The 18,783-nt window shown below is 35.0% G+C and overlaps 1 protein-coding gene across 2 annotated transcripts in view; it reads left to right on the forward strand.

Moving 5' to 3' along the window:
- LOC129757015 (limbic system-associated membrane protein-like) overlaps window positions 1-18,783 on the forward strand; it is a 287,486-nt gene that overhangs the window by 205,670 nt on the left and 63,033 nt on the right. For both annotated transcript variants that reach the window (XM_055754102.1, XM_055754101.1), the window contains 2 exons: window positions 13,903-14,000; window positions 14,716-14,816. In XM_055754102.1, the coding sequence (XP_055610077.1) occupies window positions 13,903-14,000; window positions 14,716-14,816 (199 nt within the window). The remainder of the gene's footprint in view (window positions 1-13,902; window positions 14,001-14,715; window positions 14,817-18,783) is intronic.

Genomic DNA, 18,783 nt, shown 5'->3' on the forward strand with positions numbered 1-18,783 from the left:
TCGTATCAGTTTTCTATACGAAACGTTTGTTGGACAATTTTAACACCATGATTTAAAAAAAAAATTATGATCCATACTCAACCAGAAAATATGTTGGAACGTGCAACAATTGGTCCGCTCAATCTCCTCCTGCCCCATTGTTGTACATAATTCCGCTGCAAAATTTGTTTGAAAATTTCAAATTTATAAATTCGTATACCTCCAATAACTTTGTTTGGTTGTTTTTACAGCTAAAAATAGCAATAAAAATTTTGTAAGCGATTGATGAAGTCCTGAATTATAACAACGTGTTTTGAATTAGTGAGGAGGCTTGTACGGAAAAATCCAAATTTTCATTCAAAAACCATCAGAGATGTACTGAAAGTTCAAAAAACATAATTTTGTATTTTTTAAATATTTCTTGGTTCTTATAATACATTTCATGTGAACAAAAACTAAACCTAACATGTACCCCAGAAATGATATTCGTCGACAGCTAATTTGAAAGCTGGTTAACCGGATGAAAATAAGAATCGCATGATACTGCTTGGCATAACCAATAAGTGTGATGATTCAAAACTTTCGCAAAAACATGTCATGAAATTATTGAAAGATTCAGAAAGCAAATCCTGCAATTTTACAATACTTTTCAATGGATTAAGATTTTTTATTTCGAAATAGTTATAACTTTTTTCATGAAATACTTTGCTTCTTCTTATGCTGGCAAACAATTAATCTTAAGAATGAGCAAAATCAATAATTTTAAACAAAATTCATTTCAAACTTATTTGAATTTCTTGAATATGCGAAAAGTTCTTCTTGCATACAAATTGTCATACAAAATTGAACACGTTCATTGACTACATGCAACTAAAACAACTCGAATTGTCTATTGATATGACATGTTTTTTTTTTTCTGAATAAGTGGATATTTACGTTTAACTAGTAATTATAGTAAATTCTGTGCTTTAGTTAATTATTTTCTACTCAGAATTTTCACATTTTTTGCACTCAATGTTGATTTTTAATAATTAATTCAACAATTCAAAGACACTTTATATATCCATAAGTTTGTTTTTTTCTACCGTAAAAGCTTAAACATGAAGTTTTGAAATGATTAAACTCGTTAAAAAAAACTTATGTATGTATGAAAGTCGGGCAATTTGCATTGTCTGAAAAGTGTCAAAGTCAACTCAACTGCATTGGCTTTGAGAAACTATTTTTTTATCAGATTAATTTTGAAATCCTTTATCCCGACCATTTACTCAACATTTTATGCAAAGAATTTAAAAGCTGTTCTGAAAAAATCTGTTTCTCTAATTTCGTGACGACAAATCTAAAAGAATTTTATTCCATGTCAACAGCGATCCCTTTGAAATTGTTATTAATATTATCAGAATATTGTACATGAGGAAAACTACGCACTTAATCCCAAAAACTAGAAGTCGAAGGTTGGAAGACCTGAAATATTACTTATCTGACGAGCAATTTTCTCAGGAATTCGAATCTGCCGTCGAGTTGCCGTCATTGGAGACATCTATGTGAAGCTTTATTTGGCCCTTATCATCCAGAAAAATAAACAGTCATAGCTTTGTGAAACTTAATTTGATCCAAAACAGTTTTTCAGCCGGAAAACTCTTGGGAAGCATTTCTATGTGATGTGATTGTTTCCTGAAGATTGATGAAATGCTACAGAGGTAACATTAATTACAAATAAAACGACTCGTATGAAAAATATATTAAAATCAATTAACTTTCCGATTCTTATACAAAATTGTATATCATGAGCATAAATCAGTCAAACGATCTGAAACTTTGGGCGTGTTTGTGTCCATTTTCAAGTTTTTAATTGATATTCATTATGTAAAAATCGATCGACTTCCAAGTGAGTCCTTAAACATTTGTTTTATAAAATCGCATCTTCTTCATAGGGGTAAAATGGGGCAAAACAGATCACGCTCTCTAATCTTTTCACCTGTTAATAGCCACTTGAAAATTAAGTATTAAATATCTTTCAGATCATTCTATGGGATTTTAAAGACATAAAATTTTATGTTGGTAGGATATATAAAAAAGGCTCAACACTGGGCAAATTAGGTTAAATAACACTCCACTCAAATGGCTTCGAAGAGGTGGATTTGAGTTTCTGAGAAAACTTCACGTGTGATAAATGCTATTCCAGAAACCCAAACCGGCGGCTTTGTGTTTTTTTTAGGCCGAATTGGAATTAGAAAGTGCATTGGACGGTTTATATGGAAGACCAGGGCCGTAGGAAGAACCGACTCATGGGGGGGGTTTTGGTGACTTATTTTTACCTATGATTTTTTGTCCAAAAACACACGAATAAAAAAAATTAAAACAAATTATTTTTGTAACTATATGATTATTCGTTTTTAAGTACTCATTAATAGTTTCCGTATGAAATTGTAACTCAAGAGAAGACACGAATGCCACAACGATGGTAAAGTGTCATTAACAAAACTTTAAAAAATAACTTTTGAAAAGTGGTCCTTAGCCTAAAGGGTGAGCTAATTTTTTTTAATGAAACCTCTAGAAATGAAATATGAAATTTGCTTTCATCGATGGTTTAAATTTTTGAATTTGCTTAAAAGTCTGGTAGATGAAAGTTATTTGATTTTAGCATAAAATAAGTTCTTTTTAGGGTAGCCTTCAATTTAAAAAAAAAAAAACACTTATTCTATACTCAAATCAAACAAGCCCAATCTTCTGAATCTTTTTTCAAATTCCAAGATTCTTACCTTTGGTGAGAATAAATTAAATTAAAAAGAGATTGAAAATTTTTCAATAAAATTTGCTTGATGCAAAATTGAACTAAATTTATGTTTTGAGTTCGAAATTTGGCTTAAAAATAGCTGCAATATTAATAATGTTAAACAATTCACCGACAAAAAATGTGCAGATTTTTTAGATAAAGATCTGGTACAGGTTTCCTAAACAGGCAATATTTTATCAATTCTATACTAAAACTTCTGTGGGAGATTTTTTAAATATAATTTGGGATATTTTGCAATCAAAACTTAGAAAATTATCTCAAATTTGTGATTTTCAGCTGAATTGTGTGTACAAATTTATCCTGATCAAAAACTTTTACATCTGGAAATTGAATTGACAAACAAATTTTTAAATTTATGTTTTCATGAATTTCTCTACAATTTTAAACTGAAAAACTCCTTCACAAGCTAAATCATTTTTTCTGAATTCCAAACCTTAATTCAAAAATTGAAGTTTGAATCTGTTTCCGAATTTCTTTACGATTCATTCCTGTTTCCAGATCAGAATTTCATGTGCCAAATCTTAGAGCCCTCGGTCATGAATCTATTATTTAAATTCTGTAGTGCTGGTTTAATCTTAATTCATTATTTCAATTATTTGTTTTTAATCTGTTTTATGAATCTGATTTAAAATGTGAATTTTGAATGATGAATCAAAATCTGGTTTTCAATTTTGGATCGCCACTTAGAAGCTTTAATTGTTTAAATTTTGTACTAGAATAAAGTTTAAGAACTTCGAATTTGTATATAAACAAATTTCTTCTTTATCCATATTCGGAAAACATTTATTATAATATTGAAAATGCGTTTGATTTTCGAAAAACATGATTCAAATTTGATATGAAATGCAAAACTGAATTCGAACAAGGATTTCATAGCAGCTTTTCATTCCTAAATTCTTATAATTATTCGAACAGAAAATCAAGAATCCTAAACTTGATACAAAATCTGGAATACGAAAATATGTAGAAATACAATTTTGGTTAAAGGAATATGAAACCAGAACCTCCAAAATGGGATTAGTTAAAAATTTAATATTCAGACCTGAATAACTATGATATGGTTGCCAAATTGGCTGGTTTTAAACGGATTGGTTTGGATATTTAATATCAAATTTGGGAAAAGTCCGGTCCGACTCGGTTGCCCAGATTTCATTGGAAAAGGGTTTTTTTCTCATTCTCATTCTTAAATCAAACTTAAAAATAAACAGATTGGGTTGTAATTTTCTGTTTTATTAATGCATCCAAAACTTTTGCAGCAAGTTAAACAAATTATCATGAAGGTTTTTTAAGTTTTTTTTCTAGATTTTTGATGAGCAATTCCTAGTTTTTGAACAAATACCCAGATTTTGTCAGGCTTTCATATAAAACAGCCCAGATTTGTCCGGCCCGGGTACGTGCTGAAAAAAATCTGACAACCTTATTCTATGAACAAGTGAGAAAATTTTGAAAAACTGTAGCAGAATTTTGAACTTGAAAAAAGTTTTTAAGATTTTGGTATTAGTTTTTAGTTCAGATAGTCACTCTTGAATATCTTTGCTCTATTATCATAATTTGATTATGAATTTAAAATTTTGAGTGTAGAGTAGAATACCTCGCTTGCTTTTTCGGACCCTCATGGGGTGGGGGGGTTTAACCCCCAAAACCCCCCCCGTTCCTACGGCCATGTGGAAGACACCCCCCCCCCCTCTCATAAGGGGCCGTCTAAAAATTAGAAGGCATTTGAACTAGAAGTTCTCATTTTTTTTTTTCCTGTTGGGGAGAGAGTCCACTGCGACCATTAAGTTGATCTATTGTGGTTTACCCCGCGTTATTATTTTTACTTTGCTATGCTACTTGACACCCCTGCACTATTGGTTGAAGTTGCAGTTGTTTACCGGTAGCACTACGAGCACACACATAACTAGGTAGGATCTCCAAGTGCAATCTAAGTTCCCTTGAAAAGATCCATCCACATGCATGTGCTGCATCATTGGGGCGTACAATTCCAAGGTATACACGGCTAGCATTTCACTAATGCTAAAACCGCCAACCTTCATCATACTATGTGTGCCAGGTTATGTCACGACCGGGATTCGATCTCATGAACGTTGGCTTAGAAGACAAGGATGCTATCATCTAGGCCACGATCTGCTGGCGTTGTTCTCATAATAAGCTTCCGTAACAAATATAAGCCTATTCGACCTCATGGCGACTGATTTTTAAAATGTGCAACCATTGGAAATAATCGGACAACATTATGCACAACACAAAATTTGCCTGTGCAACTATTGGGCACAGACAAGCTGTTTTATATGATTTTTTAAATTTTTATGTCACTTTTTTCAAACACTTGAACTTTTGGATCTTGTTGACCAATCCTGTATGAGTGCATCGACAAAAAAAAATCGAGTGAATTTGATTGAAATGACTAAAATACAGCATACACACCAAAATCATGTGCTTAGCTGTGCAACGATTGGCAAATCACCCTATTTAAAAGCGAACTATTTTTCATGGCAACTGAGCTTCTAAATTGTCTTGGGTCTCTATGTAACTTGAAGGTTTGTAGGTTGAGGGAGCCACTCTTTAGGAAAAAATAAGGGATCTTCAATACAATATATAAATCCTTTAATTAAAAAAAAAGTTGCTCCTTTTGATATGGGAGAAGTAAAACAGGCAAATTTGCACATAATCAAAAAGTGGGCCAAACTTTATGAAAACATTTAGACATTCTTTTTTTAAATGATATGAAGATATGTAAGATTTATTGAATATGAAAGTCTTCCATTGGGAAAATGGGAAGCGTCTGTCAATATAAAGTATCATTAAATTATGTTAAAATTTATTTGTCAATTCAATAAATCATCTCATTTTGTCAAAACGCTTACGTTTAACAATTTTTAACAAATGTGCTTCGAAGATTGTTAAAATTTTGATTTTTTTATTATTTTGTGTGGGGTACCCCCCTTTTCGAATTTGCAAAGTATTACATAGTGAATATTTCACCTCTTTAAACCTTGATAGTCACGAATATTACTACCAGCTCTTTTGCGCCATCTGCAGATGTGCTAGCAGCCTAGATACTTTTGCCCGGACTCTTACCCCAGGGGAGGACAATTTGTTTTCGCGCTCTTCTAAGGGAAGAAGCAAACTGGCAATATCGTTGGGAACATAGATCGGCTCTTTGAAAATCAATGCAAGCGTATTTCAATCCCAAAGATCTCAAAGGAATGAATAAAGTACAACGACTTTTCAACGAATTGCCAACTACGTCTTTGGGATGTCCAAACATAGGCCGGCAGATTGCCTCTTCAGTCGGACAGGGGGTTAGTTTTTGAATCACCACACTTCCGTCGACTTCCGAGGCTCTTTCCAAAGTATCCGATTTTGGAATTCGCACGGTACTACGATACAACCACGACGCTTATCAGAAATCCTATTCTTCGATAATTATTCTTCAACCACGACTACGTTTTCGACATCCGTCTTACAACCAGGTTCCATGAATTGGGGGGCGTCCCACGTTGGGCGCCATTGTTACGTAGTAGATGTTTTACCTTTTTAATTTCAATAGTCGCGAAAATTACTACCAGCACTTTTGCGCCATCTGCTATCGAGGCTATCGATTTTCAACTCGCAATGTACTACGGCGACAATTCCAAACCACGGCGATTTTCTTCTTCCGTTACAACTCTAAATAGCAACGACTCTTTAGCAACATCCGACTCATAAAAAGGTTCCAGGGATAGAGAGCTGGCTCATGTCTTGCCAGCTTTCAGGAAAACTTTTCCCACCGCCCTTCTTCTGAAGTTTTTCCTCAAACCCAATGCCCAGACAATGCAAAAAAAGACGCGCGAGTAGTTTAAGCATTTTTTTTTTTGGTGGTCGTAGTCGACCATCCCTGAGTTAGCCATTGCGCTTTAAGGACGCCCTCTCAATCTTAGGTCAAGAAGCGTCGCTTACACTGAGTAAATTTAGATCTTCAAAGAGTTTCACTAAAATTACTAACGATATTGCCAGTAAGCTTCGGGAGCACTTGTTACCACGCAACAAAGGGTTGTAAAAAATTATAGAAATTATTTTACGTATTGATAACGGTCACACACCAAATTTCACGTTGATGGGTTCAATAGTCTCTGGAAATTGTTCGAATTTTTGGAAAATTTGTACGGGAACCTCGTCTTTTCAGATTAAAAGCGGGTTGAAAGTATTAAAAAAGCATTCTCGGTCTTGAAAACACAAATTTCAAGTTGATCGGTTCAGTGGTTTTTGGAAATTGTGCTAATTGTGTTATATGTTTATTGATTATGTATGGGAGCCCCCTCCTTTTAATTGGAGCGGTTTGAAAGTTTTTTAGAAACCATCTCCGACCCCAAAAATTCTTACATACAAAATTTCAAATTGCTTTTTCAGTAGTTTTCGAGTTTATAGGGAACAGACAGACAAACATTCATTTTTATAGATATAGAAGATAGTTGAGTGTCCTCATTATTTAAATCAAAAGAGTCTTTCAAAACAACATTTTATAAAATTAGATCAAAACCTATTTGTAAAATCAATAAATCATCTCATCGTGTTAAAACGTTTATGTACATCAATTTTCACAAAATTTGTTCAAAAACTTTTCGTATTTAATCATATTTTTGAAAATTTTGTATAGGAGTCACCTTTACAAAAACAATAAACGTTTAGAAATTTTTCAATAATCTCATTATTCTGATATATAGAAGTCATGAAGACTAATGAAAAAAGTTCTCGGATTGACCGCTGTGCGGCGCTTCAAGCACTTGACTCCCAATTTTATTAGCCTTTTTTGTTGTTGTTGTTGTTGTTGTATATTTATTTAAAGAGGGTTTTTAGCCTTCAACTTTTACCCTCTCTTAATAACTAATGTCCGTGTACATTAAATTTGCTTAAATAAACTATTTTCTTTTAGAAACTTAACAAGGATTTTCATGGACTCAATATTATCACAAGTTATTTCTTCAAGGTTTTCACCAAACTTGAACTGTTTTCTTGAATCTTCATATGATTTGCATTCCTTGAGAATATGTTCAACGGATAACGATGTTTTGCATGGGGTGCAAATAGGTGCAGGATGTTTTGCTATCAGGTATCCATGAGTCAATCGGGTGTGTCCTATACGGATTCTTGTGATAACTCGTTGTTCTTCTCGGTTTGATAGATCTTGCCATTTTCCAAGTTGAGGTTTTATCTTCCACAGTTTGTTTTCTGTTTTGGTCGTCCAAGCTTCTTGTTGAGATACAAATAAACGTGATAATGCCCATGTTATTGCATCTTTGGCCGGAGTTCCAGTATCCCAGAGAACGTCACTGCTTCGCCCCAATTCCGCAAGTTTGTCTGCTTTTTCATTGCCAGCAATAGAACTGTGACCAGGTATCCAGACATATGTGATATTTTTTTTGCTTGAAAGATGCTCGATGAATTTTATAAACGCATGTGGGGATCCTTTTTGTAATGCTTCTAAAACGCTTGCTGAATCTGTTGTTGTTCAAATTTAAGGCCGGAACAAATATCAATTTCTTCTTTTGTCAACACCCACCCCCCCCCCCCCCCCACTTCGGAATTACCAAGAACACCGAAGGGGGAAATAAATAAAGTTGTAAATTACGAATAAAATATCAAATATATGCAATATTTCAAGAGTAAAAACCAAATTGGAAGATGGGAGTTTTACCACGTTTTGTATTCGTGATTTCATTGAATTTTTCGATAAAAAATTACTTGATTTATAGGCTTTGTACTTTGATATAGTATGCAATTTTGATGCATACAAGATTTTTTGCAATTTATTCGAATTTATCAGTTTTTCGCATTACTTTTTTTACTATCCCCCCCCCCCCTCCCCCTCCTCGCGATGTTACAACTCCGAGTGACAAAAGAAGGATTTGAAAAATTTCGTCAAGATTTGTACAAGTCATATTTGATTTTATTCATGTCCATTCGAGTAATTCCGTAATTTTAGGTAATAAACCTCGTGTGAGCTTACATAACGTCGTATGAAACATCTTAAGTATTCACAGAAAACTGGTGCAAAAGTTATGAAAGCAACTTTCAAATTTGTATTCCGCACATAGAATATGTTGTCCTGCAGTGTCCGGCACAAAAGCGCTAATCCGCTATTCGCTAGTTAGTCCGCTAACTTTTTGTTAGCGGTTTAATTTTGCCGCTAAGTTTGGATTGATTTAGCGAATTGAAAAGTTCCTCTATTTTTTGGTTCCGCTAATTGAAGATCGCTAACTTCCATATATTTGTATCAATCTCTCGAATTCTTAGTGATAGAATAAACTTTTTTTTATTAATCAAGTCAAAGTGACATTGTGCATCATTCTGATTGATTAATTGGATTCATTGGAGGAATGCGTACTAGAGTTGAAAGAAAAGATTCATTAAGTGTCACTTTTCTCTCATTAAGCACTTTTTTTAGCTACTTTTACAGAAGAAGATAACAATAAAAGGTGTTTTTTTTATAATTTCTTTATTTGAAACGTCTCATACCTTTAAGGAGCCGAACTCGTTTTGTATTTTTACAAATGAAAGGTGTTAAGCAATACAAAACTATTTTCAACATCTCTTCATCAGCATTTGTTTTCAAGTGGTTGAGCGATTTATTTTTTGCAATACAGTATTTTAGAGATCAGTTCATATAAAAATAAGATAAAATCACTATTGTAGCCTTCGTTTTAAGTTCAAATAGAAATTGTATAAATGTTCACGTTTGACAATGCTCCTGCAAATTGTTCGAAAATCGTTTTAATTTATAAAACACAAAGACTCGCTTACACTCCTATTTTTGACAGTTTTGGTTTTGCTCATATAATTTTATGAAAATAAGATCAATTTATCTAATTTTAAATTAAATACTTGAAACTTCATCAATTCCCCCTTGGGGAGTTGGAAAATTCGGAAAAAAAGTGCGTAACTAAAAAAAAATGATATTTGTTCCGGCCTTAATGTTGGTAAATAAACAGTTAGCGATTAGCGATTAGCGCTTTAAGCTTAAAGCGATAGCTTTTTTCGCACATTTAGCGTATTTAATTAGCTATCGCTAACTTTGTATTAGTTAGCGATTTAATTAGCGGCGCTAATTTTTCAATTAGCGATGCTGAACACTGTTGTCCAGACTACAAATATTGTAAATGGAAAAAATTGCGACTAGTTTATGTAACTTTTTTTTTGTAATAAAACTGTTTGTTTACATTTTGATTCATACGACGTAATGATAGCTCCCGCGAGAAATATCTTTTATACTAAACTAGTATGAGTAAAATAGTTATGAATTTTGCACTCATTTATTCATCTTTGAAGACATAAGGTCTGAAACTGAATAATTTGAATAATATTTCAACATGGCTGCACGGAATAACTGCAAATTCGGCTAACTGAATTATTTAGAGTGAAATTGTTCTCAACTTGCTTCAGAAAACAAATTATTCTTGAGTCAGATTTTGGGAAACGAGAATATTTGAAACAGTTTGAATGTCATTTTACACACACGAAAATAAATATTACAAAAAAAATTCCTGAAAAATGTTTTTAAACATCCCAAATATAGTTTTGTTTGTATACTTTGTGAACAACGATTGTGACCAGGGCTTCTCGTTCAGTACCAAATCTCTTTGCTTACAAATCAGATACACATGTTAGGTATTTGAAATAATGACCAATAATTATTCATTATTTTAATTTCCACAGTTTTCTGTTGCACGATATAACTTGATGCACATTATTCCTAAATAAAGTTCATTCGGTCTATGGATGGCAATTTCTTAGATGTTGATTTAATCTTATCAATTACCTTAATATATTATTTCAAAATTAATATTAAAACATTTATTTTGCAGAAATGAAAAAAAAAACGGAACTATAAATTTAAATCGTTTATTCATGTTGAGATTGGGTATCGAGTTTGGTATAGTTAAAATTTGTAAAAAATGCTTTTTCAAGAATGTTAAAAAAAAACTCAATATTTGATTAAAATACGGTGAATCTGAGCACCCATAGTGAACCCAATTTTTAAAAGAATGTAACATGCGGTCAGAAAAGGCATATTCAATTTGCCGGCCCTTCCAGTGTGAAATCTTCAATCAGAAATCGATATAAAAAATCAATTTGTATGTTGTATGTTGGTAATCCACCATGGGTGCACGGATTCACCGCAGTTTCTGCCAAAGTATGGGTTCACATGCATTCCTTAGATTATTAGGTTCGACAAATCTCCAATGCAGCACGCCACCATACCCGGACCCCATGGCTTCGTATGAACTGTTATGTGGTGAATGTATTGCGTGTGTTGATGTAGGTATATTTTGGAAGAACGAATTATATAGTCAGTTATATAATGAAACACATCTTACCTGTCGGCAAACTTAAGGGATTCGATCCCAAAAGTTTTTCTTGCCGATACCGGGAATCGAACCCAGTACGCCTGGCGTACCAATACCAGACTCGCGCCAGCCTATCCACTAGACCACATCGGCGCTAAGAAATCGATATAAAAAATCAATTTTAGACATAAAACACATTCCACCGTGACGTGAAATCGCTTTTCCGGACTTTTCTGCACTGTTATCGTTCTAGAAGTCAACCAATTTACTTAAAAATGAAAAAAATTGTAGCAAACGGTCGCAAATTGAATTTCCTTCAAAATGAATACAATTTGGTCATTTTAAAATTATCGGTATCTTCGAATGAGTTTTAAAGAAAATAATTACCCACAATTTGATGTACAGAACTTCTCGATTGAACAACAACGAACGAAGTTATGCTGATTTGAAGTTGTGACGTGAATTCACTCAGTTCAAACAGAACAGGGTAGTTGACTGAATTCACGTCACGAAATATAAAGTTATACTGTGGCTATACTGAAACATTCTTTGGAGTCTTCAAATTTTATGTAGACTTTCAAAAACGATATTTTGTTGTTCCAACTTTTACAATCATAAATTTTTAGTATCTGCACCTAACTTTTTCCTTATTTTGATTGGCACTTGAATAGCAACATATTGAGGGATCATATGTTAAAATAACTACTGTCTTTATTTAAAGATTCACCAAAAAAATTTTTTTTTATTTTTTTTTTCAAACTTTTTGCATTTTTATTTGAAAATAATGAACTTATCCAAAAAAATCAACTAAATTATGCTTGATTTGTCAAAATCCGATCATCTGGAGGGTTAAAACAACTTTCAGAGCACATTTTCATATAAAATTTAACGAAAAATCAAATTTTGTGACGTGAATTCACTCATTCGCGCTGTTGTATTTCAGCTAGATTCCAACCGATTTATATAAATTTGAGTGTTTCAAAATCGTCTTATCATTTTTGAAGAAAATCTTATTTTTTATTTAAAAAAAAAGTCAGAGTTTTCTCGTAAAATTAAAAACTTCCCTTTTTTGTGACGTGAATTCACTCATTTGCGACTGTTTTTGTTCGCTTTTCATACCAACTATATTGGATATAAACAAATTACTTTTTCTACAAAATGAAGCCGTATTTTTTGGCTTCTGAACATACTAAAAATATTTCCGAAAAAAAATCATCCATATATTAAAATCAATGATTTTGTAAAAGTTGTCGAAAACACCACTTTTTTCAACAAAAAAACTGATTTTCAAAATCATCTAACACATGTGAAAAAAAACTTTTTTCACTTTTTTTGTTGGTTTCGTGTGATTTAAATTATCTAAATTATAGACAATTTTGAGATTTTTTGTTACGCGAACGGATAAAAATCACTTTTGAGCGGTACAAGCGCGTAGAATGTGTCATAAGCAGAGTTCCATATTTTGAATCAGTAAATCTAATTTTAAAAAATATGATTTTAGGATACGTCAAAATGTTGTTTCAAACTTTCAAACAAGTGTTTCAATTCCAAAACTGTTTTGAAAAACCAAATTTCGAATTACGGACCCCGTTCGTTTTTGGCAACATTCGATTTTGGCAACACTCGATTTTGGCAATATCCGATTTTGGCACATGTGCCAAAATCGAACGGTTTTTAGAAACAACATTACCTTTGAGTTTTCGTTATAACAGGACCAATTTTATTAAGACAAACACCATAAACACGTTTTTATGTTCTGAACTGGTGATAAAATGCAACAATAAAAACAAAAGTTTTTTAAAAAATTTATTAAGTACTCAAAAATGAAAAAAAGATGAAAAATAAAAAAAAGTTTAGAACCAAATTCAAACAAAAAGCTGGGAATTACAAAAAACATCTAAAAATGATGAACAACGACAAAAACAGTAAATATGACAAATGAAAACAAACCTTATAAACAAAACAAAAAAAGTGGAAAATGGTGAAAAAAATTAAAAAATGACTATAAATAGATGGAAATTAACCAAAAATAACGTGTTCAATAATAACAACAGTTATTTTGTAAAAACAATTGAATAAAAAGTTGAGAAAAAAAACCGTTCGATTTTGGCAACACCAAATGTACGGGTGTGTTGCCAAAATGAAACGGGGTCTGTATTTGTAATTTTTTTTTTTTTTTCAATAAATAAGATTCAGCATCAGAAGAAGAAAACTAACGGGAAATATCTGGTATTTTTGCTCTCGGGAAATGTTCCATTCTGGGGAAGAAATATCTGCTCAATGGTGAATTCTGGGGATTTTTTTTTCTGGGAATTGTTTTATTCTGGGGTTTGATTTCAGGTGTTTGTCATTCTGGGAAAAATTAATCTGGGCAAAAGTTTTCGGGAAAACGGAATACAAACATTTGAATTTCCAAAGAATACATCCATGTTGTCAATTTTCATGCTCAAGCTCAACATCGCACCGTAGGGAAATAATTTGATTAGTTCTTCTGATATTTAAGTTATGATCATGAAATGTTGTTTTATCAGGAAACGAAGGTACCGAACTCAACGACATTATCCGAGCATCCGCTGCATGCCTAGGCTCCAGTCTTAATTGTCAGTTAACTTTAAAAGGCTGCAGCAGAACTTTGAAGTACATTTTAATCTTCATCTGTCCACCCATTCGAAGGGCACACAAATGTGTAAAAGCATGGCCCCAAGTGTGCAGTTATCACATACCTAACTAACTGTCTGGTCTCTCGATTGGGAAAGAGCTCTCTAACGATTGATGTTCGGTTCGGTTTTCTTCTTCTTCCAGACTCGGCAAGCGTAGTGGTCCACGTCATCAAAGGAGAACATCCGGCAGCCATGCAGCATGGAGTAAACCGAGCCATTTCCCGGCATAAAGTCGAACACGTAAGTCTAACCTACTTGCTTATATGCATCATCTTTCGAACCCAGAAGTTCCTGCTAAGTACATCTCGAAAGGAAGTCTGTTGCCCGGGAGCGCCATTCGTGTACGAGATCAAATGATTAACTCACAGGGCTGGAAGGAATTTATTCAGTTTAAAGATTCTTATCGCCGTAGCTGCAGGGGTTGGAAAAATTATCCATGCACAGCTCACATGTGCCCGAGATGCAGTGATTCAATATTGAACTCAGACGATGCTGTAATCAACACTCTCATCTCTCGCACATCCGATTTGAAGCATCTCCAACATTACCTTTGCTGAAGGATGTTGATGCAATCCCTAACGGAAGCTGCACCAACAAAATCACCTCGTTTATCTCGTCAGGCGCTCAAACAGCATAAGTAAAATAATTTACTAATCCCTTATCTACCTTTTCTCTCTATCTCTCTTTTCCACCTACACGGACCTACAAATAACCTGAATCGCATACGAATGTCGAACCGAACGAAAATAAACAATGCTTTGGTCCATTCGGGGAAACTTGCGGGTGTGTGTGTGTGTGTGTGTGTGTGTGTGTGTGTGTGTGTGTGTGTGTGTGTGTGTGTGTGTGTGTGTGTGTGTGTGTGTGTGTGTGTGTGTGTGTGTGTGTGTGTGTGTGTGTGTGTGTGTGTGTGTGTGTGTGTTCGTTGAAATTCCACATTACGGCTACGGCTTCACAGATCATCGAGGTCCTCGTCATCGTTACGGTATGCTTCCAACTGCTCGGTTTCCATCAGCGAACATCCAGTGCGCTTCCCCCGATTAGTAGCAGTAGTAGTAGGTAAGTTATCGGTCTAACTGGGCAGGGGTTCTCATTACATTACATTACTACAGCGAAGAACTTTTTATAAAAATATGAGTTTCATATTTTTCATAAATTCATCATTGCATCATTGCATGTACATATTTATAAAACAAAAGGGTGACTTGCGTGTATATTTGTTAGTACGAGAAAGGCTTTTTATTCGGTGAACCAAATGACATAAATGGCATGTTCGACCCCCATGAGACAACCCCCATGGGTTGATATTATCTACAGACACAAATCAAACTCTACTCCAATAATGAACTTCCTTGGAGGTGGAATTATCGACATAAGATCCTATTCCGGACCGGCATTAACAAGCTTTCTAATAACTGGCGTTGTCCTCACAGCGCAACTGCATTGCATATCCGTCTGAAAGAATCCAAATAAAAACATCCCTTATCCGATCACAGGACTAAGCGGGATGGAAACAATCAGTCAGCAAGGATATTGTTGAATGATGTACCGAGTGCTGTGTGTGTAAATATGTAAACCAGCATAAGAAAAAAAAATCTATGTTTCCATCAGAAACGGCAAAAATCCACACGCCAAGATGAGCTGTGCGTATGAATGTAAACCGGTCGGCAATAGAAAACATTTTCTAGTTTCTTATTCCCTTCCCATTCCTCTCTCATTCTCATCCCTTACTCATCAAAGGTAAAGGAGGATGAAAAAAAACACCGGCCAAATGGCAGACAGCCAATGCAGTGCGTTGTTTTTTTTTAATCGGCGATGACAGAACGACTATGATAATAATCTTTCCTTTGCAAACCGAGTCAAATAGAAGACCGACACTGGGCAAGATATCGGACTAGCAAGCTGAGATGAAATGTTGCAGTGAGTTCGATTCTGTATATATATTTTTTTTTGGGATGAATTATCCAATAGGATTATAATCTCATAAAATGTTTTTCTTGTTTCACTTGAATGTAGTGGTCATACCTATAGCTTGGGAGCTCGAGCCTTTATGCCAGTAGGGCTTTTCCAATCATATCATCTTTGGCACAGTGCACTTTTCAGCGTATTTTCGGCATAGAGATTTGCTAGACCGGCATTAGATTTTTGCAACCTCTTCTATGGGTGCAGTGATTGGTTTTTTATTAGGAGTTTATTCAGGGATTCAAATTTTCATTGTGATAAATTTCAAATTCTTGGAATTCCAACATGTTTATCGGTCGATATAATGTTGCCTCTCGTGCATTATAACGAGAGGCCCGACACACTTCCGTTTTTAAGTGGGTGGCTTTAGCGCCACTTCCGGATGGAAGACCACCTACCCTGTCTTAGTTTGCCCAGCTGATGAGACTCGGTCGCGAGTTCCTTTTGATTCCCTATTTTGGGAAAGAAGCGGAAGGGTCTCCAAAAAGGGATTCGTACTTCGGCCCTTTTGAGGCCGCCCCGAAGACGAGACGAAACCCTGCAGAAATTCGTGGAAAGGGGAGTTAGCTGTTGTTCGGCCCAAAAATAAACTACCAGGGTTTAAGCCGTCGTACAAGACTCCGCCCTCTACCCCGGTTTAGTGAAGGAATGATCGTGACTGGATTCGCGGCCAGTCTCCGCAGTAAAAACTCTAAAATGGAAAAACGCGAACAAAAAAAGGAACAACTTGCAACCCCCTTTCCCAATACCTCAATTAATTGTACATTTTAAATTCTTGTTTCTTTCTAGACTTATCGAAGCCGACTATTATTTCTGCGAAAACATTCCGTTTATTGCGCTTTTCGCTGCTGTGTTTGTTTACATTTATAGTGTGTAAGGCCTAAGCTTTTCCTTCTCTCTCGAACTTTACTGGTGGTGTTCGTGGTGGAGTTGTTAAGTGTTTTGTACAACGCAGATGTGTCAGATATTCGTCTCCATTTATTATTGCTTCGTTTCATATGAAATGAATTAAACTTTTCGAAGATAGGGCTACTTTAGTGGCTCGCCAGTCCGCACAATTTCATAGTCCGCTGATACAATGATGCGGCCAAAATCTCGCGCTCGCGCAACATAAATTGTGCAAAAGTTGCGGGCGAAAAACGTACGTCTTAAAGCGATCGCAGAAGAAACATGTTCTTCATGTGTGAGTACTCACGTTTTCGGTTAATGATTCGTGGGGATTTGGGCAGCCATTACCTCACCGTTTTTTGCTGTGCTGCGATGAACTACTGCGGCCCTCCTGCGGCTTACCCCTCTAGTTGACGGTCATACGGTGGTAGCTCTACTGCGGTGATTCAGCTACACTTTTTGGTCGGCCGATTACGGCGCAGCTAGAGAAGATGTACTCTAGCTAGCCGTCGTGGTCTGCTGTCGGTTGACAACGACGATGAAAATTATGACCGCGGTTCTCGTAGTCGCGAGAAGACCGCGGCGCGGTGGTACTAAGGTGTATCGCTGCCTGGCTAGAGTGTTGGTGTCTGCTAGCCGTCAGCAATAGTGGTGTTCGCTTCGGCTGGGGCGTGTGCCGCTGATGACCCTTGTGGTGTCTCGACTTCCTCTAGGTGGTTGTGCAGTTGTATCTGGCATGAAAGAGTGCGGCGTTTTACACGGGATTTCACTGGCGTGATTACCTCCACAACATACCTTCAGGTCGAACAAAGGTCGTAAACACTACTTGCACTGCACTACCTATGCTTTCTAGCTCTAGTGTGGGCTCGAGAGAAGGTAAATTAACTGAGGGTACTGAAAAAGGAAATCACAAGTGTTCAATTTACCGAGTCTAACTAATTTTCAAGACGAAAGATAACCGATCTTGCCTACGCTAATCACCGGGAATAAATGGGTCGGGAGATCTTTTCGTCATCTGGCTTACTGGATTAGCTTAACTTCGTGACCGGAACTACCCGATCCGACTTAGTCGAATCGCGAAGTTAAACAATTAAATCCTCTCTCGCGAATTCTCGGATAGCCCTTGTCTTCCCCTTCCAAATCCGAGATTAGAAACCTATCTTTTTCTTCCCCAAATTTTTAGGTTCACAACGCATCCCGAAGGAGGTCATTCACCTGATGCAAACAAAGTCTGCCGTCGGTGGTCTACGAAAGACGGCGTCTCAAGCCACACGTTTAAAGTTGGAAGTGTGTTGGTTGATCTAAAGCCTTCAACAGCGTGCTAATGGTTTTGATGATTGTTCGTCTAGGGTGGCACTTGAAATATGAATGTCGAAATGTTTTCGTTTTCGAATTGAAATAATTTAATTTTATGCTTATTTATTTTGGTAAAACTATTAAGGATATAATTATATGAATATTTACAGTCGTTTATCTCAAATCAATGTGTTTTTGATATTGGTCTTACAAACAAAATGTATTGCATTATTAACCCGTTACATCATTCCGCGCTAAAGTTACGAAAAATTTGATTGGCTTGAATCGAAGGTTCAAAGTCAATCAAATTTTTCGTAGGTTCGTTTTTGTCAGTTCAAACTAATTTATTGATTTTCGGGGTCATATGGATTCAACGTTAACTTAATAACTCCTCGCTATTTACAGGAGCTCCTAAACAAGCCTGCCACTGACCATCAACGACGTGAGTCTCCGGTCTCCAGCGAAAATCGCAAAATTAGTTCAAAAAGTGAAAACTCAAACCTAGAAACTGGAGTGATTTAGAAGCAAAATAAACGTGAAAAAAAAAAATGTTCAGAAAATTTAATGTTTCTATCATGAAAAAGGAAAATATTTACAACTATTGACTACAAAGGATAAGAAAAAAAGAAGAAAAAAAATTGGCAAAAAAAAAATCAAAAAGAAAATCAAAATTGTATCTACAAAAAAAAAAATACTAATCCAAATAAAATTACGGAAAATTAAATGCTAACTACTAGGAAATAAAGAAATGTGAACTTACTAAAAAAAAAATACGAAGAAAGAAAAGGTTTATTGCGAAAAAAAAACTTATTGACGGCTTACTTGTTAAGGTGAAAAAGAAAGGAATTTTAACTTTAGCCAAAAAAAAAAATCTATAAAA

This window comes from Uranotaenia lowii, chromosome 3, assembly GCF_029784155.1.
Source record: "Uranotaenia lowii strain MFRU-FL chromosome 3, ASM2978415v1, whole genome shotgun sequence".
Taxonomy (NCBI): Eukaryota; Metazoa; Arthropoda; class Insecta; order Diptera; family Culicidae; genus Uranotaenia; species Uranotaenia lowii.